Source organism: Pangasianodon hypophthalmus, chromosome 21 (genome assembly GCF_027358585.1).
Source record: "Pangasianodon hypophthalmus isolate fPanHyp1 chromosome 21, fPanHyp1.pri, whole genome shotgun sequence".
NCBI classification, from domain to species: Eukaryota; Metazoa; Chordata; class Actinopteri; order Siluriformes; family Pangasiidae; genus Pangasianodon; species Pangasianodon hypophthalmus.
Genome location: NC_069730.1, coordinates 205,850 through 232,154, shown reverse-complemented (window position 1 = coordinate 232,154; position 26,305 = coordinate 205,850). Strand labels below are relative to the sequence as shown.

The following is a 26,305-nucleotide window of genomic DNA, read 5'->3' as shown; positions in this document are numbered from 1 at the left end:
ATTGATCTTACACCAAATTATCATCACATCCTTGTAAATTCGTGTGTCTGAGTGTGTGTGTGTGTGTGTGTGTGTGTGTGTGTGTGTGTGTGTGTGTGTGTGTGTGTGTGTGTGTGTGTGTGTGTGTGTCGCCCTCTAGCGGTCAGTGTAGAATATTGTTTAAAGTGGATTTGTGAAGAGGAATCACTCTGAACCTTCAGCAGTTTATTAGAATGTAGAAACACCACTTTCTCTCATTTACACTCTTTATAAAGATCTTTAAACTTCCTGCAGCTCATTTCACCTGCAAATCATCGCTTTATTCTCGAAATTCTTCTTTTTACACTGTAATGCGGGTAGTTTATGTTTATAGTTCAAATCTGCGGCGTTGAGAACAATAACGATGATAATAAAGCTGAGTGGCGTTTAAAACCATTTCACATGCTGAGATCTCCTCTTCTCCATCCTGTATTATATCATTTACACATTAATGCTGATAAATAAAAGAAATACAGCAGGATTGTTGATGTGTGTGTGTGTGTGTGTGTGTGTGTGTACAGAATTCTCCAGAGACATTACACACTTTAAAGTGTATTTAATCAGATCATTATTTAAACTAGAAATACATTTCTGCAGTAACTAATATCTGTAATTATTATTATTATTATTATTATTATTATTATTGTTGTTGTTGTTGTTGTTGTTGTTGTTTGTCTCAGGGCTGTAGAAAGGAAGATAAATGCACACGAGTTACACATGACTGAAAAATATTCACATAAACAAAACTCTAAATAGTTTTAATATCATCTCATTTTTTTCTGTTTATTTCAGGAACTTTCACTACTGTGCGATTTTTATTACAATATATATATATACACACTTATTTATTTATTTATTTATTTATTTATTTACAGAAAGGTGATTCTACAAAAAATTATTATCCAAAAAAAAAAAAAAAAGATTTTAAAGTCTATTAAAATACAAAGTGGGAAGATAAAAATTAAATTTAACACAGAATTAAACTAATTTCATTTTATTTCACATCACACATCCGCTACATGAGAGCTGGATATAAATATATCATTACTGATTATTTTCCAATTGACAGAATCCGGTGAAGTAAATTCCTGCACACACTGAAGCTCTACCTGTGCACTGCTTCCGCCTCGTGACGTCACTCAGGTGTGGCGCTGCGGGAAATGGCGGCTGAAGTTTGTGTCTGTGCTGCGAGACTGTGGAGGAGAAACAGAGCAGCGCTTCGGGAAAGCTGATGCGGAAGGAAGAGCTGATTAAAGCAGGATCTGTATCGCGACTGGGACACAATCCAGAGCTTTTCCTCTCCAGTGTGTGTGTGTGTGTGTGTGTGTGTGTGTGTGTGTGCGCGCGCTCTGTATACACTCCTGCAGGTCTGATCTACACCACAACACACTGATCAGATCCACAGCGCGTTGTTCTTCCCGATAATCAGACTCAGAATCAGACTCAGACTCAGTCGGGAATCGGCTCCGAGTCGCGGGTCGGAAAAATCTCGTAACTTTTACAGTAAAGGGGGAAAATCGGGACGTCGGTGAGTAAAAAGTTTCTGGAATTTCAGGTTTCTGTTCCGTGTTAAAAGTTTAGACTCTGAAGTTTATCTTTATTCAGGATTCAGAGCTTTTGCTGAACAGAAAGAGGAAAAGTGCAGACTGAAAACTTTAATAACTATTCTTTAGAATTATGATGAAATATACAAAGTGTGTGTGTGTGTGTGTGTGTGTCCTGTGTGTGTTTTGTTTATGTTCCTGCTTCCTGCAATACAAAGAAATTGTGTGTGTGTGTGTGTGAGTGTGTGAGCACTTTGTTTAGTGTAAGTGTCTATTAAAATCTGCTGTATAAATTGTGTGTTTCTCTGTGAGTGTGTGTGTGTGTGTGAGTGTGTGTTTCTCTGTGAGTGTGTGTGTGTGAGTGTGTGTGTGTTTGTGTGTGAGTGTGAGTGTGTGTTTTTGTGTGTGAGTGTTTGTGTGTGTGTTTGTGAGTGTGTGTGTTTGTGAGTAAATGTAGAGTTGCTTTGGTCATTTCCTGCATGAGTGTTTACAGGATGTGCGTATGTGTTCAAACTTTTCCTTAAAAACACACACACACACACACACACAGAGAGACAGGTTGGAGGTTAGCGTGTGAGATGGCGAACGTGGATGTGGAGGCGAGTGAGGCGTTTCCTGTACGGAGAGACGGTGAGGATGCGGGAGAGGAGGAGAGCCGCGAGCCGGGATGCTGTGAGAGGTTCCACATGTCCGTGTCCAGGTGGATGCTGCCGGAGGACCTGCGAGAGACGTACCTGGAGAGAGCGAACTGCTGCCCGCCGCCGATCTTCATCATCCTCATCAGCATCGGAGAGGTAAAAAAACCCGCCACGCTTTACACGTTTTATAAACGCACACCTCAGTGTCTCTAAAAAGCTAAAAAAGTAAAGAGTGTAAAACTAAATCAGTTCAGATTGTTGTGACACTTTAACAGTTTTATAACATTATTCTTCATTTCTAAAAATAAAGTGCTTTATAGCTGAAAAATAAACATTTAAAAATTTAAATTTAAAAAAAGCACATTTAAATTTTGTGCTTTTTACTGAGTTATTAATGCAGTAGACATGAGTCTGGGGTTTAGTGTGGAGTTTAGTTTGGGGTTTAGTGCTGGGTTTAGTGTGGAGTTTAGTTTGGGGTTTAGTGCTGGGTTTAGTTTGGGGTTTAGTTTGGGGTTTAGTTTGGGGTTTAGTGCTGGGTTTAGTTTGGGGTTTAGTGTGGAGTTTAGTTTGGGGTTTAGTGCTGGGTTTAGTTTGGGGTTTAGTTTGGGGTTTAGTGTGGAGTTTAGTTTGGGGTTTAGTGCTGGGTTTAGTGTGGAGTTTAGTTTGGGGTTTAGTGCTGGGTTTAGTTTGGGGTTTAGTGTGGAGTTTAGTGTGGAGTTTAGTTTGGGGTTTAGTGTGGAGTTTAGTTTGGGGTTTAGTGCTGGGTTTAGTTTGGGGTTTAGTGCTGGGTTTAGTTTGGGGTTTAGTGTGGAGTTTAGTGTGGAGTTTAGTTTGGGGTTTAGTGCTGGGTTTAGTTTGGGATTTAGTGCTGGGTTTAGTTTGGGGTTTAGTTTGGGGTTTAGTGTGGGGTTTAGTGCTGGGTTTAGTGTGGAGTTTAGTTTGGGGTTTAGTGTGGAGTTTAGTTTGGGGTTTAGTGCTGGGTTTAGTTTGGGGTTTAGTTTGGGGTTTAGTGTGGGGTTTAGTGCTGGGTTTAGTGTGGAGTTTAGTTTGGGGTTTAGTGTGGAGTTTAGTTTGGGGTTTAGTGCTGGGTTTAGTTTGGGGTTTAGTGTGGAGTTTAGTTTGGGGTTTAGTGTGGAGTTTAGTTTGGGGTTTAGTGCTGGGTTTAGTGTGGAGTTTAGTTTGGGGTTTAGTGTGGAGTTTAGTTTGGGGTTTAGTGCTGGGTTTAGTTTGGGGTTTAGTGTGGAGTTTAGTTTGGGATTTAGTGCTGGGTTTAGTTTGGGGTTTAGTGTGGGGTTTAGTGCTGGGTTTAGTTTGGGGTTTAGTGTGGAGTTTAGTTTGGGGTTTAGTGTGGAGTTTAGTTTGGGGTTTAGTGCTGGGTTTAGTGTGGCGTTTAGTTTGGGGTTTAGTGTGGAGTTTAGTTTGGGGTTTAGTGTGGAGTTTAGTGTGTGTATGAGGAGTTTATTTTCAGCTGCAGTTTTGAGTTTTTTAATTCAGAATTCAGACATTCAGAATCTCCACAAGTGCACACACCCAAAACACACACACAGCTTTCAGACACCTTCACTAAACAAACACACACACACACACACACACGCACTGAGAGAGAGAGAGAGAGAGAGAGAGACACACACACACACACACACTGCATTAACAGTGTACACTGTGCAGGAAAACAGAACAGTGTTTATTCCTTTAGGACTGTAGTGTCAGTCTGTGTGTGTGTGTGTGTGTGTGTGTCTCTCTCTCTCAGTGTGTGTGTGTGTGTGTGTGTCTCTCTCTCTCTCTCAGTGTGTGTGTGTGTGTGTGTGTGTGTGTGTGTGTGAGATGTTCTCAGGTCTGAACAGTAATAAACAGTAATGAACATTAATAAGCGTGCTCTGTGTCATGTGACAGTTGGCGGTTTTTATTTATTACGCCGTGTGGAAGCCGCAGAAGCAGTGGATAACTCTGGATGAAGGAATCTGGAAGAGTCCGTTAACGTATAAACCTGACGAGCGCGAGGAGGCGTGGCGTTTCCTCTCCTACATGTTCGTACACGCCGGGTAAACACGTGACTTCCTCTCTCTAATGTGATTAGCATTTGTTTTTGTTGTATTTCTGTGATTTTAATGTTATTCCCTTCTCCAGTGTTCAGCACATCCTCGGGAACCTGATTCTCCAGCTGCTCCTCGGGATCCCGTTAGAACTGGTCCATAAAGGGTTCGAGGTGGGGATGGTGTACCTCGGCGGCGTTCTCGCAGGTCAGGCACTGAGCTTTAACCCTCACACACACACACACACACACACACACACACACACACACACACACACACACTGTCTCACTCTCACTCTCTCACACAAACTCTCTCACTCTCTCGCTCGCTCTCACTCTCTTTCTCTCTCACTCTCTTTCTCTCTCTCACTCTTTCTCTCTCACTCTCTCACTCTCTTTCTCTCTCTCACTCTTTCTCACTCTCACTCTTTCTCTCTCACTCTCTTTCTCACTCTCACTCTTTCTCTCTCACTCTCTTTCTCACTCTCACTCTTTCTCTCTCACTCTCTTTCTCTCTCTCACTCTCTCGCTCTCACTCTCTCACTCTCTTTCTCTCTCTCACTCTTTCTCTCTCACTCTCTCACTCTCTTTCTCTCTCTCACTCTTTCTCTCTCTCACTCTCTCTCACTCTTTCTCTCTCTCTCTCACTCTCTTTCTCTTTCTCTCTCTTTATCAGTGAAAATAGAATCAATGGACAGTTTTTGTTCAAAACGACGGTGTGTGAAATGAAAACTTTAAGAGTGAGACATTAATTAGAATTGAATTGATGTTTTTTCTGGAGGATTCTGGACACTCGTAAAGCGCTGGAACACTCGCAATGAACAAAGTGGAGATTATGCTGAAAGACACAGTGGTGCAGTTTAAACGTGGCGTTTCTCTGCTCTGTAATTTACTGAAGCTGTGTGCGCTTTAATCAGGGGTTTGTGAATGAGACACAGACGCAGGACGCTTCGTTCTCAGCCTTCATTATAAACACTCGTCTCTTCTGTACTCTCAGGGTGTATTTAGGGTTTTTCAGTACACACACACACACACACACACACACACACTTTTCCACAAATCTATTTGAGTTATTTTCAGTTCCTGGTGTTTTTATGCAGAGTATAAAAAATAAAATTTCTGTAAAACAGTTTAGAATATTAAAGATTCACTACAAAACTCTGAAATGAGCCGTCTCCAATCAGAGTATACTTTTGTTTTTATAAAAAAAAAACTGTTAAATAAAAATGTTAGAAATGTCATGATACTTGTGATATTTTATAAAAGTGTACTGTGATAAATTCTATCACGATAATATCATCGTATCGCTCTGCACTAGACACTGTGTAGTCTGACTGTAATTAATAAAACAGTACGTTAAAACTTCTACAGTCACATTATGATGTTGTACGTTCTGTTTAATCTCTATGTGTGTGTGTGTGTGTGTGTGTGTGTGTGTGTGTGTTTTCAGGATCATTAGCGAGCTCTATCTTTGACCCGTACAGCGCCCTCGTCGGGGCTTCAGGGGGAGTTTACGCCCTGATCGGAGGTTACTTCATGAACGCTGTAGTGGTGCGCTCTTTATTTCATTTACTTTCTCAGTTTTCTCATTGTTTTTCAGCTGTTTTAAAATGCTAGTCTGCGAAATGTCTAAATCTCTGTGATGGAAACAACTCAAGATTCACAATTTGATTCTTTTTATCCACATTTAAGTATAAATAAGTAGAATTTATTTATACTTAACACAGAACCGATTTATTCACTGGAACGAATCCAAAACAAACGAATCATTCACAAAATATTCATCAGGTTTCTATGAATAAATTCTACAGATGCTAACGCTGTGCTTTAATCAGTTTTATGTCAGTCTCGTGCGTTTATTCGCTCTTTTTCTCTCCTGCAGAACTTCAGAGAGATGATTCCTCTGCTCGGAGTTTTCCGCATCACCGTCATCGTCCTCATCGGTTGGTTTTTATATCTGTTTACACGCAGTTTCACTTTTCTAACCCTGCGGTGATAATTTACAGAATTTACTGAATATTCATCAGGGCGGAGCTTAAGTAAAACTGGATCAGCCAATCACAAACATGGTCATGTGACAACATCAGTACCACAACTGTGATTATTGTTCAGCAAAAATACAAATAATGGCTTTAATTACACAAAATGAAAGTTTAGGAAAATTAGCAAAGTAACACAACACTATGTTAAAGCTAACTAATTCAAAAAGTTCCATTTATTCCACTCCTGTGTGTTGTTTATTGAGTGTGTGTGTTGTTTGTGTGTGTGTTGTGCGTGTGTGTGTGCATTGTGTGTGTGTGTTGTGCGTGTGTGCATTGTGTGTGTGTTGTGCATTGTGTGTGTTGTGCGTGTGTGTGTTGTGTAGTGGGCACAGACATGGGCTTCGCTCTCTACAGACGCTTCCTGAGTGACGCAGCAGGAATAAGGGTGAGAGTTTAACACTGAACTCTTCTCCATCACGTCGTCTCATTTAGAGCAAAACAACTTTTACTTTCGAAACTTTAACATTTATTTATTAAATTACTGTCTCTGTGTCTGTTCCCCGACTCGCCACACACACACACACACACACACACACACACCGACTCGCCACACACACACACCGACTCGCCACACACACACACACTGACTCGTCACACACCGACTCGTCACCACAAACCGACTCGCCACACACACCGACTCGCCACACACACCCTGACTCACCACACACACACACACACCGACTCGCCCCACACACACACAATGACTCGCCACACACAATGACTCGCCACACACACACCGACTCGCCACACACACACACCCCGACTCGTCACACACACACCGACTTGCCACACACCCTAGCTCATCACACACCGACTCGTCTTAAATTAATTTATTAACTTAAATAATTTTAAGCTTGAAATAGTCTTGTTCTTGCTAATAATTCTTTTACTTTTAAGCTTTTATGTCTAGAAAGTAGCAGCATGATCCGCTAACAGAAATAAGGAAAGCTAAAGCTTGAAATGAGTAAAAGTGTCTAAAGCTGAATAATCTTATATTTGATTTATAATAATCTCAGAATAAGAATTATTAGATAAATAGATCCTGATGTGTGAAATAAGACCATCGAGTGTTTCGTCTCAGGTGTCGTTTGTCGCTCACATCGGTGGAGGAATCGCAGGAATGACCATCGGCTACGTGTTCTTCAGTAACTACAACCAGAAACTCCTGCGCGATCCTCGCTTCTGGTTCTGCATCGTGGGCTACATCTTCTTCCTGCTCTTTGCCGTCTTCTTCAACATCTTCCTGTCTCCGGCTCCTCGCTGATGAAACACTGGAGCTGAGACGTGGAAACGTCGCCGTGTGTCAATCTTCATCACTACCTGCTGTTTACAGCGCTGATCCGTTTACCGCTAAAACACGCCACAAACGTCCTCCAGTTTAACGCCGAGAAATCGAACGCTAATGTTTAGGATGCGTTCAGATACATTTCATTTTAATTAAACAAAGAAATTAGTTTCAGTTTTAAATATTTGTTTTAGTCTCGTTAACGCCTCGCTGTACCTCGTTAAAACCTCGGTGTTACAGGACGCGATGAAGAACCACGTGGTTTTTCTTTCTAATATTTCCTGTTACAGAAGAAAACGGACTTCATTTACGGTGCTGTTAGATTTTATTTTGGATTTTCAGGGTCTTTACAGGTTTTACAAAATCAGGGTTTTTAGCTTTTTCAGTTTTTATTTTATGTTTAACAGAATCAGCGATTTGACATGTTTTTTTAATCTGTTTATTATCAGTGGAGCGTCGCTGTACACGTCCCTGTGAACGAGCTGTTACTATAGAAACGATAACGTATTAGAACGAGCGCATTAATATAAACCTGCACTACTGTCAGAGCTGCTGTTATAGAGAACTAATCAACAGCTTGAGTCTGTCATTTTCTGTATGTGATTCATTCTGAGCTCATTAAATCAGGATTTATTCGTCCTGTGAGTTATTTTTAGTCCAAACATCTGAGTTTTAAGGAGCAGTTCTGCCAAAAGTACAAATATAAAATGTACACAAGTTTACTCCGAGTGTATTCGATCAGCTGAGACCTGTGTGCTGTTTGCGTTTGTAACTATGATGCTAATGTAGCTAATGAGTAATGGAAGCTTATAGCCTCCAGTTCGCCATGGTGTAATAAGTGTGTGTGTGTGTGTGTGTGTGTGTGTAACTCCTCACACTGCATTAGCTTCGTTGAAAAACATATATAAACCATAATATTTAGATGATTGCTGTGTTTCTCAGGAAAAGACTTAATGATTTTATTCTAACTGAAGTCTCAGGTGTGTTTGTGTGAAATCCTCTGCTCTATAATCTGATAAACGAAAACATTATAAAATCACGTTAAATCGGGTTGCGTTTATTTACTCTTTCTGTGCTGTTACCTTAAGGAAAAGTTTAGCTATTTTATGAATGTGTTTGAAACCTGTTATTTGTACGGTTGGAATTTATTCGTCATTAAAAGACATTTTCAGTAAAAGTTAATTTTAGTGTTTTATCCGTAATCACATCCTTCATAGTCACTTCACAGTCAAAGTAAAACATAAAGATTAAAATACAGAATAAAATTGTGTTTGTGTATCAGTGATGGATAAAAACACTGAAATCTCCAGTTAATAATGTAGTATTTTGAGTTTTTATGGAAGTGAGTTAATGTTTAATTAAATTTCTGTTAGATTCAAGAGAGCATTAAAGAAAAAAATCAGAATAATCTCAGTAAAATTCTAAATATTATGTTTTATATGTGATTGTTGTTTAGTTGTTAGTTTTTATCTGTACAAAGCAGAATTTCATTTCAGTAATAATCAGAAGTAATAATCTCATCTTTACACACGTCTTTACACACGTCTCACTCTCACCTTTACACGTCTCACTCTCACCTTTACACACGTCTCACTCTCACCTTTACACATCTCACTCTCCCCTTTACACGTCTCACTCTCACCTTTACACACGTCTCACTCTCACCTTTACACACGTCTCACTCTCACCTTTACACGTCTCACTCTCACCTTTACACACGTCTCACTCTCACCTTTACATGTTTCACTCTCACCTTTACACACGTCTCACTCTCACCTTTACACGTCTCACTCTCACCTTTACACGTTTCACTCTCACCTTTACACACGTCTCACTCTCACCTTTACACGTCTCACTCTCACCTTTACACGTCTCACTCTCACCTTTACACACGTCTCACTCTCACCTTTACATGTTTCACTCTCACCTTTACACACGTCTCACTCTCACCTTTACACACGTCTCACTCTCACCTTTACACGTCTCACTCTCACCTTTACACACGTCTCACTCTCACCTTTACACGTCTCACTCTCACCTTTACACACGTCTCACTCACCTTTACACACGTCTCACTCTCATCTTTACACACGTCTCACTCTCACCTTTACACACGTCTCACTCTCACCTTTACACGTCTCACTCTCACCTTTACACACGTCTCACTCTCACCTTTACACATGTCTCACTCTCACCTTTACACGTCTCACTCTCACCTTTACACACGTCTCACTCACCTTTACACACGTCTCACTCTCATCTTTACACACGTCTCACTCTCACCTTTACACACGTCTCACTCTCACCTTTACACGTCTCACTCTCACCTTTACACACGTCTCACTCTCACCTTTACACATGTCTCACTCTCACCTTTACACACGTCTCACTCTCACCTTTACACACGTCTCACTCTCACCTTTACACGTTTCACTCTCACCTTTACACATCTCACTCAAGACGTCAAGACTTTACAGAAACCTCCAGAGAGACGTCTTAAACCAGGCTGGACCAGATGATCCACATTTTTATTCCAGGTATTCAGTGATCCTAATCACTGTGTGTGTGTGTGTGTGTGTGTGTGTGTGTGTGTGTGTGTGTGTGTGTGTGTGTGAAGGCTGTAGGTTCAGTGTGAGGAAGTTGATCTGAGCTTCAAGATCAGCGTGAAATAAATGCTAAACACTCCACATTCCTCAGTGTTCTCGTGAAATGTTCTTGTAGTCACGCACTGGAGAAGAATGATCAACATCCAGCTACAGAAGATTCTGCTCTGTTCAGTGAGACAGCTGACACGGAGAACATCAGGAACATAAGGTTTATATCATAAACACCATCTCTCGGGGGTTTGATCATTACAGCACTTCCATCAGTTTACAATTTCATTTCAATACATAACCTAAGCGCTAAAAACCTTCTTTGGTGTGTCTTTCTAGTGGAACCCTTTAAGGTTCTATGTAGGTTCTATTTCAGAAAAAATTCTAAGCTAGAACCATTAAGTGTTAAACTATCCTTTGAGGAACCTGTTTTCCTGTTGCGTCATGTTCATTAGCTGCTGTAGTTTCTGTAATTAGACACCGCATCGTAACTCAGAGTCTCGGCTCTGTGTCTCGTGTGGATTCAGAAGGTTTTAAAGTGTCTCGTTTTAAAATAAAACAGATTTTATCAGCAGTTATATGGACATGCATGGGAATTTGGTTGATTTATATTGTATAAAAGGATTTTCTCAGAAACACATTTCAGGTTCCTGGAACTTTCTTGTTGTGGAGTGGTGAGGGCTCAAAGCTTACAGGTCCAAATTAGACGACCAGATTTTCCCAAGATCCTACAGAAGGCTCGCAGTGGGTGCTCACAGGAAGTCCCAGCCGTTCATGTACCATAGCCTGTGGCCATCGAGAGACGCCGCTCTGCTGCAGGCTTCCGTTCTTTCTTAGTGAAATATGTGACCATTAAGACTTTTAAGACTTTGTTAGAGTTGTTTTAGAGTTGTTTAGATGCTTCAAAAAAAGTAAGGCCATTGAGAAAGAATGCAGAATAATACAAACAAAAACTAAGAAAAGAAAAGATGTGACAGAGATAATACACAAGACCTAATAAACTGCACACACAGGCTTCATTCCACAAATGTTTCAACCAAAATTACCATAAAATACTCACTGGATTATTTTTAGGTCTTAGACAACAGCAATAATATTTATGTGTAGAAATTCCAGAGCAGCACTAACACTATAGAAATACGCTCACCATTACTGCAGTTCAACACCTTCACTGTGGAAAATATCAGATCAGAACCGCAGATCAGTAAGATAAAATAAAAATGATAAATTTTATCGTACCTGATGAAAGCAAACTTTACGTTGAGCAACTTGACGATACGTCTCTGAAGGACCGGAGAGCGAACTGACGGCACGAGTGCCTTAAGAACAGGATTTACAGGTTACAGGAAGTTCATTACGCTGTTTATTAATCATGTGGCCGTGACACATGCAGCGGTTTTTATTTTATTTTATTTCAGTCTAACAGACGTGTACTGTTTCCCAGATTATCATTAATCTTGTTGTTTAGACCTTCCTTATAATTTAGCTTTTAATATTAATGGAATTTTTAAAATTATTTTTTAAATTATGTTTAGTTATTTAATCATTTTATATATCTTAATTTTATTACTGCATTGTAAAAAATGAACTTGAACTGAATATCAAAAGTTTAAACACATTTTTACTGTTTACTCTGCAGATGAACAGGAAATACCAGCTTGCAGTCAGTCTGCAAATCCCTGGTTTTATCTCTTTACCCCTGTGTGTGTGTGTGTGTGTGTGTGTGTACAATATATATATATATATATATATATATATATTCTGTATTTCAGTGTTAAATATGATTTCTGATCAGGACTCCGGTTTCACAAACAGATTTAGCTTCTCTTGTTGGAAAATTGTTTTATTTTGTAAAACGTTTTGTAAAAATCATATATGTATGAACTTAACCACCATAAAAAAATAAAATGGATTTAGAACTGAACAGAGCAGAGTGAAGAAAAAATAAACAGGGTTAAGAAATGGACACGAGTTTGTATATAAATTTAACTCACTATAACATTATCATCATCAATAATTAGTCATATAAAATGAAGTGACTGAAGAAAAACTTAATAATCATAATAAAATTGTACGAGTTTAAACTACATCACTGAGGTGTTCGTTTATGTGAAGCTGTATGAAGCACAAGGCAATCAAAGAACTAACGTCTAATGTCTTTTAGCTGTATTTTATAATTCAGAACTGATTTTATTTCTAATAATTACAGTGTAAAAAATAAATCATCCGTCAGCAGGCTCTCGGCTCGTCCGTGTGTCCAACAAGCAACAGCTCCCTAAAACGCATCACAAAACAACAACAACATTTTATTCACAGTGATGTGGAGTCATCGCTCTTCATCTTTACACACATTTTTCAAACACTTTCTCATTAAAGGCTTTAAGTGCGTTTAGCTAAAACATGCTAAAATGCTAACACACTAACAGTAACTAATCCAAACACAGCGGGTCAGTAAGTGTGTCAAAAAACAACAACGACAACAACAACAACAATAAGAACAAAAACAAAATAAATAAAACACACCTTAGTGTTGAATCAGAGAGGTGATGTTACACACAGAACATCATTCTGTGCGTGCGTGTGTGTGTGTGTGTGTGTGTGTGTTCTTTTCCTACACTATTGTTCTGTTTGTCTTTGTTTACATCTGTTAGTGTCGTAATCAGAAATTTATATTTTCTATATGCTTTGAACTCTTACAGGAAAAAAATGAAGAGTCAGACCTACAGACCTAAAAACCATCAAATAACAATTTCATCAAATCTTCCACATTTCTTTTTCTGTCCTGTAAAAGAAATATTATATTTATTATTATATTATAATTATATATTATATTAATATATAGTGTATTAATATATTAGTGAGCATGTTATGTATGCGGTAATTAGCATGCACACATCAGGAGAACGTTTCTTGCCTCCAAATCTCCGTATAAAAGCTCCAGGGCAAAATGAATACAGTTGTACTTTAAAAGTTGATATTTTGGGCTTTGGCTCATTGCTTCATCGACTCTTTTTTGGAATGAGTCAGGGATTCCCATCTTCTTCCTATAAATTGCAAATTTGCTGCCTGAGGAGAACCCTTTAACGTTCACTTTGCTCACGAGACCTTCACAGGAAGTGGACTTGGTGGCCATTGCGCTGAACTCAAATGATCCGGTAGATTTCGCTAGTGAAAAGAGACAATTTTGTAAGTTTACACACCATTACATACTTTATATCAGTTGTGACAATTTACCAGTATGAGGGAAATATAACATTTGTTATAATGATGCAATAATGTTATTAATAATAATGACATTTGTTTTGGCGTAGGTGTGTGTTGAGGTGATATGGCAGTACATCATGATCTCTAACGCGGTTATATTGTTAATCTTATGCTTTAGCGGTGTTTACTGTCATGTTTGAAAGCTGCTGTATTGGGGTGGTTAGGTATTAATAATGCTATATACTTATTCATAATGAAAAAGTTGAATTAATGTCCAAATTGAAGTCCAACTGAAGCTGCGTCAGTGTTTATGTGGAGAAAGTTGCTAGTATTCAGAGTCGGGTTACGCAGCTGCTTCAGAGGATTTTCTGAGCTCCACATTCAGATTATTAACATCACCTGCGTGTAGCTCACGTGTACGAGGTTGGCATAATTTTTTGCATAGAAAAAAAATAATAAATTTTATTGATAAATGAAAAAAAGACTAATAAGATTATATATGAATGAGAAGATATGACTGTAATAATTTTAATTTTTAATAACTTTAATTAGCTAATAATTATTATTAATGAATAATGTGATATTTATATATTTAATTTTGTCCTTGAATAATGTTCCACAGTGTGTGTGAGTGTATTTACAGCCAGAATATAAATTTCAGTGGGACATGTTGTGGTTCCAGCAGTCTGTCAGGCAGCGGTGCTGGAGTTACCGCTGCTCCTCCCTCGAGCCGAAACATGCACTTAAGCTCAAGATCAGACTCGAGTGTAACTGAGACACGCCTCCATTTTACACAAACTCCGCCCCCTGTGTGCGTCTCTCTCACGTAACTTCTGAATAGCATTTCAATCAGTAGTTACATCTGAGGTCTGAATACTGATGTGTGTAATTTCAGTATTTAATCTTCACTCAGATGAACTCAGGTCTGAGTTTGGAGCACACTCAGTATCCTCAGTCAGTATGACTAAAGAGTGTTCCACTGGGGCAAAGCACTCAACAACACGCAGATGGAGATAATGTGTGTGTGGTGTATAAGGTTATGTGTGTTTACTTTCGTTTACATTTACATTTATGGTGTTTGGCAGACATCCTTATCCAGAGCGACTTACAGAAGAGCTTTGAAGTCTCTATCAATAAATACACCCTGATACTGGCTCACTAGGTCACAGACTAGGAATACCATCAGTCCAAAACTCTGTTGGGGAGGAAACAGACAAGCGCTCAGACAATACTTTTTTTTTTAAAAGTGCTAATTTAAGTACTTTAGGAAGAGGTAAGTCTTTAGAAGTCATTTGAAGACTGCCAGTGACTCAGCTGTTTGGACATCTAGGGGAAGTTCATTCCACCACCGAGGCTCCAGAACAGAGAAGAGTCTCGATGCAGGTCTTCCTTGTTCCCTGAGAGATGGAGGGATCAGTCGAGCAGTGCTAGAGGATCGGAGGGAGCGTGGTGGCGCTCGAGGTGTGATAAGAGCTTTAAGATAAGTGGGTGCTGGTCCGTTTTTAGCTTTGTAGGTGAGCATCAGTGTTTTAAATCTGATGCATGAAGCCAGTGGAGGGAGCGCAGCAATGGGGTGGTGTGGGAGAACTTAGGAAGGTTGAAAACCAATCGTGCAGCTGCATTCTGGATCAGTTGCAGAGGACGAATGGCGCTCAGAGGCAGAGCTGCCAGGAGTGAGTTGCAGTAGTCCAGTCTCAGAAGGACAAGCGACTGAACAAGCACCTGAGTGGCCTGTGAGGAAAGAAATGGACGAATTCTTCTGATGTTATAAAGGAGAAATCCACATGAGCGTGTCAGATTAGCAATGTGAGAGGAGAAGGACAGTTGATTGTCCATGGTCACCCCAAGGTTGCTTGCAGTAACCGAAGGCGAGATCAGAGAATTGTCTAGGGAGATTGCAAGATCCTGAGATGGAGATGAATCACATGGGATGAACAGCAGTTCAGTTTTGGTGGGATTAAGTTTCAGATGATGAGCTGTCATCCATGATGAGATGTCAGCCAGACAAGCTGATATCCGAGCAGAAACATGAGAGTCTGAGGGAAGGAGAGGATGAGTTGAGTGTCATCTGCATAGTATGAAAACCCATGTGAGGATATGACCGCACCAAGAGATCGAGTATAGAGGGAGAACAGGAGAGGACCAAGTACTGAGCCTTGTGGAACACCAGTGGAGAGTCGGCAGGGAGCAGATGTGGATCCTCTCCATGTCACCTGATATGACTGACCTTCCAGGTAGGAAGCACAAACCTTTGTTTGTGAGGATAACAGGAATCATCATTAGGCGTAGGCACGCTATTGTTATTCTACATTTTCTTCTTCTTCTTCCTCCTCTTCTTCGTCTTCTTCATCTGGCTAGCGTGTCTATGGCATTCCATAGAACCGTCTGGTAAAAAGTTGTGAAAACCTTGTGTTCCAAATTTAAAAACTACACACATATATATATATATATATATATATATATATATATATGTGTGTGTGTGTGTGTGTGTGTGTGTGTGTGTGTTATTTACAACAAAAAGCCATCTGGACCTTTATAAAGACATTTAGAGCTTACGTGTGAAGTGAATGATCTCCTGACCAGTTTCACGGCAGCACACTCCAGCGTGGTGATATGCCACTTAACACACTTTCCACGATAAACAGGTCTCCTAGCTTTGCTTTTCCACCATCAACATCAGAGAACTTTTTGACAACTTTGAAGCCCCTTGGTTTAGTGCCGAGTCCAATCTTCATGCAGTCCTCTAGAGTTGGCTGAAAAAAATCACCCGTCATATGGAATGCTGTTTAGTAAAGAGCAGAAAAAAGAAACTAAAGCATCATGCCATGTTATAAAACTGACTTTCTCTGAATTACATAATATTGTAGTTAGCTTAAACAGTAAGTCTAAATCAAGAGATCATATTCTAAAGTATGAAAATGATTGTTTTACCTTCAGATCAACTTCAAGAAGATCCATGACAAACTCAATACAGTTGTATTTGGTTAAATTGTATTCTGGACCACTGCTCATCGCTTCATTAACGTTTTCTCTGAATGAATTAGGGATTCCCCCATTCTTCCTATAAATTGCGAATCTGTTCCCTCCAGTGAACCTTTCCACATTCACTTCTTTGCAGTTTCTCAGTAACATGAAACGTGGTGAGGGAACGACTGTTTATAGCTATAGCTATAACTTAATTGAGAACAGGAACTAAATCCACAACATTTAATGTAAAAGTATGACATATTGTTCTTTAATTAAAAAAGAAATGTAATTGTTGGTAAATTGTGGTATAAGTGGAATAAAACACTTGGGGACATGCTGTTATGGGAAGATAATTAACTACAGGGTGATAACAGTAACTCATCACACACCCTGTCACTCAGTACTTTTCTGTAACACACACAGTGTTTATTAATTAATTATTTTGCATCATAATTGTATTTGCTTCATGATGTATCTAGATGAATTATAACCATTATAAATGTGTTTCGAGATTACTTTCCAGCTGAATGATCAGTGTGTCTTCAGCACAGTACACTCCAGCGATGCAGCGCTTTTTATGACGCACAATGAAGACGTCTCCGTTTTCCACATTTCCAGTGTATTCCTCTGTGAAGTTTTTCACAACTGTGAAGACCTTTGGTTGCAAAATGAGTCTCATCATCATACTCTCCTGTGACTGTGCCTGAAAATCACCCCGATATGAAAATCTTTAAATAAAGGGCAGGAAACAAGGGTCATGCATTTCCGTGAGTCGATTTGTACCTCAGCGAAAGCTTTACCCCCTTCCTGAACATGCACTGCATTAAAGAGCATTTTCATTTATATAGTTTAATTACACAAATCCTGATTGAGTTACACAGTCATTTTACTTCATAACACATTATTAAATCACTCTTAAACATGTGTGCATATTAATCTGTTTAGGCCAAATATATATAGTATAGTACTATATACAGTATAAATATATATATATTATAGTAGTGTTCAATCTGAAGTGTTACTGCACAACAAACACACAACAATGAATAAACACCTGCGAGTTTCACTGGAACATTTCCATCATTGACAATATGATCACATTACTGCGTCATGAATTTATTAATAGAAAATGTAGACAGAAATATTGCTCCATTTCTAAACAAAAAAGAGTCATTATTTATCAAGTTGTCTTTAGGCTGTAATATCAAATTTAATCATCCTTTAGGATTGCACACTTTTGTTTTGTTTGATTTTATTTTCTTAGTGAGATCTCAGTGAAGACAGCGATGGTGATGAAGTTAATCGAACCATAACAGCTACATCTTTGAAAGCGTGATTGTCAGAAGGCTGCAATTTAAACATGGACATGTTCACAAATTATGACCAAACACGCACAGATAAACACACACATCTCAGATTCCCTGTTCTCACACACACCAGAAGTTCTTCCTCTGTGGAACCACTTCTGTATTTCTCCATCTACAGCTACATCATGTTAAGTTTCTACATCATTAAAGTTTCTACACGAATAAACCTGAGTATTACATCACATTAAACCTGAGTGAAAGCAACAGAAAATGCAAGATAATATTTTTTTTACTTACAGTGTGAACATTGTTACCTTGTTACTTAAAACATATTTGATTACTTTCACATTAATATTAATATTAATATTAATCAACAGTAAAATATATAAGATTGAATGAATTCAAATATATGTTGAATATAGCGACACTCACTGTTGCTACTGATGAACACCTTTGCTGTAGAAAGTGTTAAATATTCTGTCAGTTAAAGCAGCACTTAACTTCACAGTGTGTTCCAGTTAGTTCACTTCCTGTAAACCAGTTGTCTTTATTGCTGGTTTACAGGAAGTAAATCTACTGAGGTTTATAAAACAGGATGTGGTTCTACCTCTAGTCTATTCATATATTTTCAGCATGTGCCGTGTGTCCCCTTTCTGTCAGTGTAAAAACATCCAATTTAACATCCAATCTTTTACTTATTACCTAGTATTTAATCATACTATCACCTTTTTTTTAAAACTTGATTTTATTTCAATTCAATTTGTGTACAGTGTCACAAAACAAAAATAATAAATAAAATACAGAGGGGTCAATAAATGTGCTGCGTATACATCAGTAAATATTAGTTACATGCATCCTGTTCACACACACACACACACACACACACACACACACACACACAAGAAAACACTCCAAATATCCACACCAAAATATATACCAGGGAAAGAAATAGTGCACACTGGGTGATGGACCACGGACAAATAACAGTAACTGGACTTTGCTCTGGCAGCAGGAAATAAACTCTCCAGCTCAGTGAGTGGACGAGCAGCACCACAGCGCTGCAGACCGCAGGTCCTGAGGGACTGAGCTCCAGCTGAATGTCACTGTTTATATGGTACAGTAGCAGGACAAACTGTTACAGACCAGGATGTGTTTATTTATTTATATTACATCTGTGGGGGTAAGTTACTGTGGCTGTACATTGTGTAAGTATCCTGTGCTTTTGTGTTTTCCTTGTTGTTTTTCTTGTTTTTCTTGTTTTTCTTGCTCTCTCCGTCACTGCCAGGTTAATTGACACCAGCTGCCATTAATCACCATTCGATTGGTTGACAGGAAGAGAGCATGTGGATGAAGCTGAGAAGGAAAGAGGGCTAGTAGAGATGCGTTCCTCCTGCTCCAGTGTGTGCTGCAGTTGTTCTTATACATGTTCTGTGTAATTTTGTCAATTCTTGTACGTTGCTTTTCTTATTATATTGTTAGTTATGTTTGTAGGGTTTCTTTTTGAAAGGTTAAGAAGTTTACTCCTCCTGCTAGTTAGGAACTTTTTATTTGTTTTTTGTTCTTGTGTCCTCTTTAACTTGTGGCTTACTTTTATTGCTATTGTTTATTGTTAATTGTAAAGAAACTTTAGATTTTTTTATAGCTTTAACTGGTGTGGTTACTGGCTGGGACAGGAGAGGAGATTTTTTTGTTCTTTTCTGTACTTTATTGCTTTTTATTTGATTACATTTCTTCCCCAAACCTAGGCAGGAAGAAAACGTAACACAAACAATTTATCAACTATCCAATTCAATTCAATTCCAGTTATCAGTATCAACTTTCCCCCTGTCATTAAGGGTGAGCGGGGCGGTGTGAAAGACAGGAGGAAAATGGAAGTGAAAGGTCAGGGATAGCAAAGCAACCCAACCTCCCACAAGAACAAAGTCAATATTTTGTGGCCATTTACATTTTTTTTCTTCTAAACACAAATAAGTACACCTGTAGATCACTTTAGTGTGGAGCAGTTTGACCAGCAGAGGGCAGTATTTACCAGAGGGAAAGGGATTTTTATTTCCCAGAAGTCTCTGCTTTGTGTTCTCTACAAGTCAGTGTACATATAAGCTTTAATGCATATAAGATTGTGAAATAATTAGTCGTATTACTGTGTAAATGCACTGCCACTCTGTACGTCTGTAAATTCTACAGTTCTTGTGTGTTTTTGAGGCAATTTAACATTTTTATTAAAAGCCAATCATTTGTACAATTCAAAGTAACTTGAACACCCACACCAAGAAAACAATGAACACACTGTCTCCTGTAATCTCTCTCTCTCTCGCTCTCGCTCTCTCTCTCTCTCTCTCTCTCTCTCTCTCTCTCTCTCTCTGAAGGCTGATTAGTGTACTGATATGAGTGTGTGTGTGTGTGTGTGTGTGTGTGATTACCCCTCCCACTGCTCTAACGCTGACCCAGCTGGGAGGATGCTACTGGCTCATGGCTAACAGCGGTCTATATGCTAACGCTTCCTGTGATGCAGTGTGGTTACTCATCAGAGAAGCTCAGACCTGAATGAAGGAGTTATAGCTGATGAGTATCATGTCAGTGTTGTAGCTGAGAGTGCTGAAGGATTATGAGTCAGTCATATGATTAACTGTAGCTCTGAGCTTTGTTGTGATATTGTGTGCAGATTTAACACGTTTATCAGAGCGGTCCAGTGTTACTCCCTGATAAACAGGTCTATAAATTCATTAAACAGAGATTTTCACATGACACGGGGAGCGTAATTACTCACCTGTAGAGGGCGATGATCAGATATGAGCTAGCACATCATATCACGTTGCGTAATGTCACTTTGCGCTTGTGTTGTAAAATGTTCATCGTTTATCTCCAGAATCAGGCGAGTTATCTGAGCTCGAGTTCTCGCTGTCAGCCAATCTGCAGTTTAACACATTTCTCTGTCAGATGATGAATCTTTAGATGTATGAATGTGTATAAACGTGTGGAAGACGTTTTGGTGCAGCTGCAGAAGCGTTCAGATGAAAATGTAATGATTCTGTTTCACAAAAGCACAAATTCACACAGCAACAATATTTTATAACTGAAAAGAAAACAGTGTGAGTCGAGTAAACAAGAAGTTTATTGAAGTTTACTAATGAACACTAAGAGAGGAGTACACTGAGTGTGTATTACTGTGTATTTTTGATATAGCAGCATGCTGAAGTACACTTGAAGAGAAGTAACTTCCGTGTGAGTCATCTGTGTATTTAGTTTATCTTTGAAGTAATAGCATTTTAAATGCAGGTGTACATAAGAACACTAGGAACCAAGTACACATTAGCTCTATTGTGTTACAGTTTGTGATTTAAAGTCCGCTTGCAAGTCAATATGTAGTTTTACATTTTAGTAAAGTAATATTTATATTGCTAATGTATGTTCAAATATCATCAAGTAAAATTCAAGTATTTTTCAGAGTAAACTCAAAATGTTATAATTTATCTATAAGTTTACTTTTTTGTCCCAATTTATTCCAAAGAATAAGAACACGATTAACCTTGATGTGTATTTTCAGTATTTTATGATATATTTACGTTACACCTCGCTGCTGCTGAATTCTGGATTGTGATTGGTCAGAAGCTGTTGATTAATTCTGAAGTTTTCTGTAAGGAGATGTTTATGTAACATGTATGGAAGGAGTCTCCAGTGTCAGCGCTTTGTAACAGCCAGAGGTAAAGCTGTAACTTTAAGTTTTCCGACATCCTCAGGACAGAGGAGTTTACGCTTCTCTGCGGTTTCTCGGTAACAGAGAGAGAATAAAGAGACGAGTGTTTATAGCTGCTGTAACGAACGCGAGAACAGGAACTAACCTGTTTCACTGACGCTCCACATCATCATAGAAACATGGTGTTATAGGAAAATAATTTCTTCAGGGCAGTAACAGTAACTCCGCTTCATCACTCCGTCAGTATTTTCTGTAACAGTAACACACACAGTGTCTGTTAGTTATATATCACACCTTAAAAGTACACTAAACTAATAGTATAATTTTAAAAGTGTGTGTACGCTAAATAAACATTATACTTACTAGTCAAGTCAAAGTGTTCTGAATCATTTTTATCCTAAATTTATGACCAAAACATCTGTATATACATCTGTATACAATGTCTTTCCTTCTATTTGCACATTTGATTTGAGTTTATAATTAACTGCGTTTGATTGATAACTCACACTGAGTGATGATTTGGACTTCACCTCCTTCCTGTGTGATGTGTTATTATCTCTACACATTTCACACATTAATAACACACTCCTACGTCCTCAGTGTGTTGTGTGTTTGTTTGAAGCATTAAAGTGTTTTCATGAATGAGTTATGTGGCCCATTATTAGGAGAAGGAGGCCGTGTTTTTGCTCTTGGAGCTGAGCCGAGGTGCGTACATGACGGCTCACACGTTACAGCGGATTAAATCCTCCAGATCTGGCTGTGGGCCAAAGAGTCAGCTGTAACGAGGTCAAAGTCAACGCCACTTTTTCCACCAACGCGCTTACAGAGCTGCTGAGTGGAAACCTGAACCTGCACACGCGCACACACACACACACACACACACACACACACACACACACACACAGGCTTATTCTGGTTAATTTGTAATAAAACTATTTACTGTACAAATATAACTCAAACAGATAATTAGCACTAATAATGATTCTAACGTACAATAGCAAACACAACAGAAAACAGCACACACACACACACACACACACACACACACAGTCCAGAGGTCACGCGCTGATAAAGGCTGTAAGGCAAAGTTCTTTTGTTAATGTTGTGGATGTGAAACATGACTGTGAGACAATAAAGCCAGGGAGCTTCCCGACTCAAACTTACTGTAAATCCAGGGGGAAGTTTCTCACATCTCCACATAAAAACCTCTCATTTCATCTAAACCCAGGATGAGTAATACTCTAATTACAGCTTTCACTTTTAAACAAGTTTTGGCAGCGTGACTGTGGTCGTGCTGTTCGCAGTGATGTGTTCTGGTCTGCGCCGGCTGTAATTTATGTGTTGTTTTTGGGTGAGCAGCGTGTTACACTGCTCCAAATGACAGAAAACAAAACCACAAATTGTGCAGCATCAGGTTCTTCTTTAATCCTGAAATGGTGCATTTAGTCACACTGAGGTTCCTTGTGGAGCCGTTTGTACTTTTATTAATTCAGTCTTTGAATCTGTAAAGATTTTTATCATTGTAAAACTGGCCAAATAATCCAAAGAATCAAAATCAAATCTGTATCGTAGTTTCATTACTGCTCCATTTACAAGCCATAAAAATATATGATACTCTTTTTTTTTTTAAAGATGGCGTCTCTGTCTGGAGTTTGTGTACGTCTGGTCTCCTCTTCACAGTGAGTCAGGATGGTGCTTCATCCTGGGTTCAGGGTTCCTGGTTCCTTTCCACTGGGTGGGGTTCAGTTTAAACAGGGCGTAACAGGGAACTCAAGCCCTGAATTGTAGAATGTCTTCAATGATCACAACCAAAAGTCTAAGGCCTAGTTACCATGTTTACATCACAATAAAACATTTTAGCTGTAAACTTTAATTTCTATGTCGTCATAAAAAAAAGGACAAACATCAGACAAACCAAGAGTAGGACAAATTCACCAGCAACATGAACGTGTCACTAAAAACAAAGACATTTATAAAAATACCAGTTCCTTAAAACAGGCACATCAGGAACAAGTTACAGAACATCTGAAAAAACAGTTCCTGGACTAAAGTTCCTGAGTTAATCTTCCTGGCTAAACTTCCGATATTAAAGTTCCTGGAATAAAGTTCCTCGACTGATTTTCCTGGACTAAAGTTGATGGGTTATAGTTCCTGGAGTAATGCTTGCAGACTAAAGTTTCTCGGTGTAAATGTGGTTATTAGTTCCTGCGGGTGGTGATGTTCATCAGGAACCAAACCAAAGCCAGCTGGAACCTTTGGTACTGGCTAACAGGAAAAGCACAGTTCCAGTTTTGTGGTGAGAGAAGTTCATGTACATTTTGATGTGAAAAACAGATCCATGTGTTTAAATAGTGAATGAATTGTTCGTGTGGCCTTTAGAGTGATTTAGTTTGATTTGATTCAGGGAGTGAAATAAAAGCAGGTGTTCGAGCCCTGCAGAGTTTTTAAATCAGATCAGAAAGAGGACAGCAGATGTTAGCGTTGCTGTGCAGAAATCCAGACATTTCCAGATCTTTCTAACATTCCAAATGGAGCTCTTTGTTTAAACAGCAGACTTTTGGCTCGTACCTTAAGGTCCAATCCAGACATCTCAGTCCAGCAGCAGATACAGATGAATTTCGTATAGTTCAGGGATGAGGAGAGAAAAATTTGGCATCTGACTCGTGGAGAATTTCGGTCCCAGTGCTAAAAGGTCAACAATTTCAGAAAATTGTTTAAAATGTGTTGGCCGTAGCTCAGCGCCTCAGACAGAAAGGTCAATGCACTTGAGGGATTAAGAGAGAAAATCTGTAGCACTATGAGGCTTTGTGACATGTGATATTAAACAACAACCACTGTGTAATGCAGGGTCAAAGGTCATCGCTACGTTTACAGGTCCTGAGAGTAATTTAAGAAGCTTTGCATGGTGGTAATGTTTATTTTAGGTAAGATCACAACTGCACTTACTGACCTTTACGTGCACTTAAGAGTGAGAGTCACATCTGAAAAACTTGGCACTGGGCTATGCTAACGCTAAATATCTGTACATACATTCAGGTTAAAAAGTCTGGACGGCACCAGATGCCACTCCTCCAACCCCCAACCCCCGCCCAACACCCCTTTCACACCCCCCTGGAAAATCAGAAATGGTTTATTCCAGTCATTAGTGTGTTCCAATAAACCTGATTCAGCCCATTAACGCTAATCAGGCCGTTTCAGTTCAGCTCCGTAATGAAGCGCTGTAATGAGTTTCGCTGCTGGTGTCGGATCAGAGTCACTTTACTGACCAACACACACACAGACACAACAATTCTTACTTAATAACCATTTTAAAAACACATTTAGCCTCTAAACCTCTGTTATGTCTACATTTTCTAATTTAATCAAGTGTTTCTTATGTAAAATAAAATATTTGATTTATAAAGAGTGTGATTACTGCAAAGCGAATAAGCTGATTGGTCAGTTGCTGTAACGCCCGCTATGACATCATCAGCAGTCAGAGTGAAATTAAATTCCCAGTCAGAGTGTTTCAGTGGGAAGTTACTCATGTTAATCTGAAACTGCTTAAACATATAGAAACCACAAACCAGCATCATTTATAGTCTCTCTCTCTCTCTCTCACACACACACACACACACACACACACACACTCATTCACTCTCTCTCACAAAAACACACACACACACACACACTCATTCACTCTCTCTCACAAAAACACACACACACACACACACGTCCTTATCCTCATAATTACTGTCTTTTCTCTTTCAGAGAAGATTGTGTCATTTAGTTCTTCATTTTTTTTACTTTCTATTAGTTTTCTCATATTTATTTTGTGTTTAGTTCTGTTTTTTTGTGTATTGTTGTATTGTTTTGTGTAGTGAGCTATTTTAATGTTAACATGCCTTTACTTCAGTGTGGTGAAAACAGACACATTTATAAACCAGTAAAACACTGTGACATTCACACCTGAGAGGGAGATTTACATCCACCAGATCTTCTGCTGTGTCATCGCTAACTCCCTGCCAACACACACACACACACGCACGCACACACACACGCACACACACGCACGCACACAGAGTGTTCCATCGAGGAATGATGCACAGGAATAGCAGGACCTTGACCGATTCTCGGAAACGTTCCAGCTGTTGTGGTCACTGATTAGCTGCCGCTCAGTGTGTTGTCGTTTTACAGAAACACCACAGTGACATTAGTGTGTAAAATCACCAGTGTGTGTTTGTCTTAGCGCTGGTGTGTGTAAACACTCCTGAAGGAAATGGAGCACTAACGCACATGTGTGTGTGTGTGTGTGTGTCACACTAGGCTCTCCTCTCTCTGATCCGTGGTTCAGTGTCTGTGAATGAAGAATTCACATTGTTCCTCTGCTCACAGTATGGTGTCAGTCTCAGGTAGGGGGCGTGGCCTAAAGTCTGAAGGTGTAGCTTGGACATTAGAAATGATTTAGATTTAATTTTGTGTTTGTATTGAATTTGTATTATTGTGTTGTACTGTATCTGTACTGAGAGAGTGCTGAGTCACTGTCCAGTAGGGGGCGCTGTACATTCACACTCCTCTCTCAGCCTCCACACGGATTTGGATCTCAGAATAAAAGAAGTTTGTAAATTATTTATGAAAAGCTGGATGAGAAAATTCCACAGTTTGTGTTGTAATAAACACGATGACGTGAATCAGGAGAAAATGTTTTCACAGAAACATCATTTGACTGTGTGTAAGAGTTACATAGGGATCTGAACATGGCTACACACACACACACACACACACACACACACACACACACAACTGTTACGGTCAGCAAATGTTTCAGTGTGTGTGTGTGTGTGTGTGTGTGTGTGTGTGTATGTGTGTGTGTGTGAGGTCTCTCCTGACACAGTGTGAGGTCTCTGCCAGCTGAAAGCTGATGGATTCTGTGTGTGTGTATGTGTTTGTGTGTGTGTACGTGTGTGTGTGTGTGTGTGTGTGTGTGTGTATGTTTGTGTG

At 39.2% G+C, this 26,305-nt stretch overlaps 1 protein-coding gene and 1 long non-coding RNA gene across 4 annotated transcripts; one reads left to right on the top strand and one right to left on the bottom strand.

Moving 5' to 3' along the window:
- The first annotated feature begins 1,086 nt into the window (after nt 1-1,086).
- On the top strand, nt 1,087-8,736 carry rhbdl2 (rhomboid, veinlet-like 2 (Drosophila)). Its single transcript, XM_034297725.2, has 8 exons — nt 1,087-1,546; nt 2,115-2,356; nt 4,094-4,242; nt 4,328-4,440; nt 5,683-5,783; nt 6,115-6,175; nt 6,598-6,659; nt 7,356-8,736. Exons 2-8 carry the CDS (start codon nt 2,141-2,143, stop codon nt 7,536-7,538), a joined length of 885 nt encoding a protein of 294 aa, XP_034153616.2. The 5' UTR covers nt 1,087-1,546; nt 2,115-2,140; the 3' UTR covers nt 7,539-8,736.
- A 4,205-nt stretch (nt 8,737-12,941) lies between these two features.
- Nucleotides 12,942-18,164, bottom strand: LOC113525279 (uncharacterized). Of its 3 annotated transcripts, none has more exons than XR_004576912.2 (4): nt 18,064-18,164; nt 16,289-17,027; nt 15,914-16,139; nt 12,942-13,318 (listed from the first exon to the last, which is right to left on the bottom strand). It is a non-coding gene; the product is annotated as an uncharacterized LOC113525279 (long non-coding RNA). The 3 variants fall into 3 exon arrangements; XR_004576911.2 differs by having other exon boundaries at nt 15,914-16,110; XR_008300689.1 differs by having other exon boundaries at nt 15,914-17,027.
- Nucleotides 18,165-26,305: the final 8,141 nt, after the last annotated feature.

Bases quoted from the DNA above. Each gene is read 5' to 3' on its own strand.
- rhbdl2 (XM_034297725.2), top strand. From the start codon at position 2,141: ATGGCGAACGTGGATGTGGAGGCGAGTGAGGCGTTTCCTGTACGGAGA. The intron at 4,441-5,682 runs GTCAGGCACTGA...GTGTGTTTTCAG, and splicing joins CCTCGGCGGCGTTCTCGCAG to GATCATTAGCGAGCTCTATC. The intron at 6,176-6,597 runs GTTGGTTTTTAT...TGTGTTGTGTAG, and splicing joins CACCGTCATCGTCCTCATCG to TGGGCACAGACATGGGCTTC.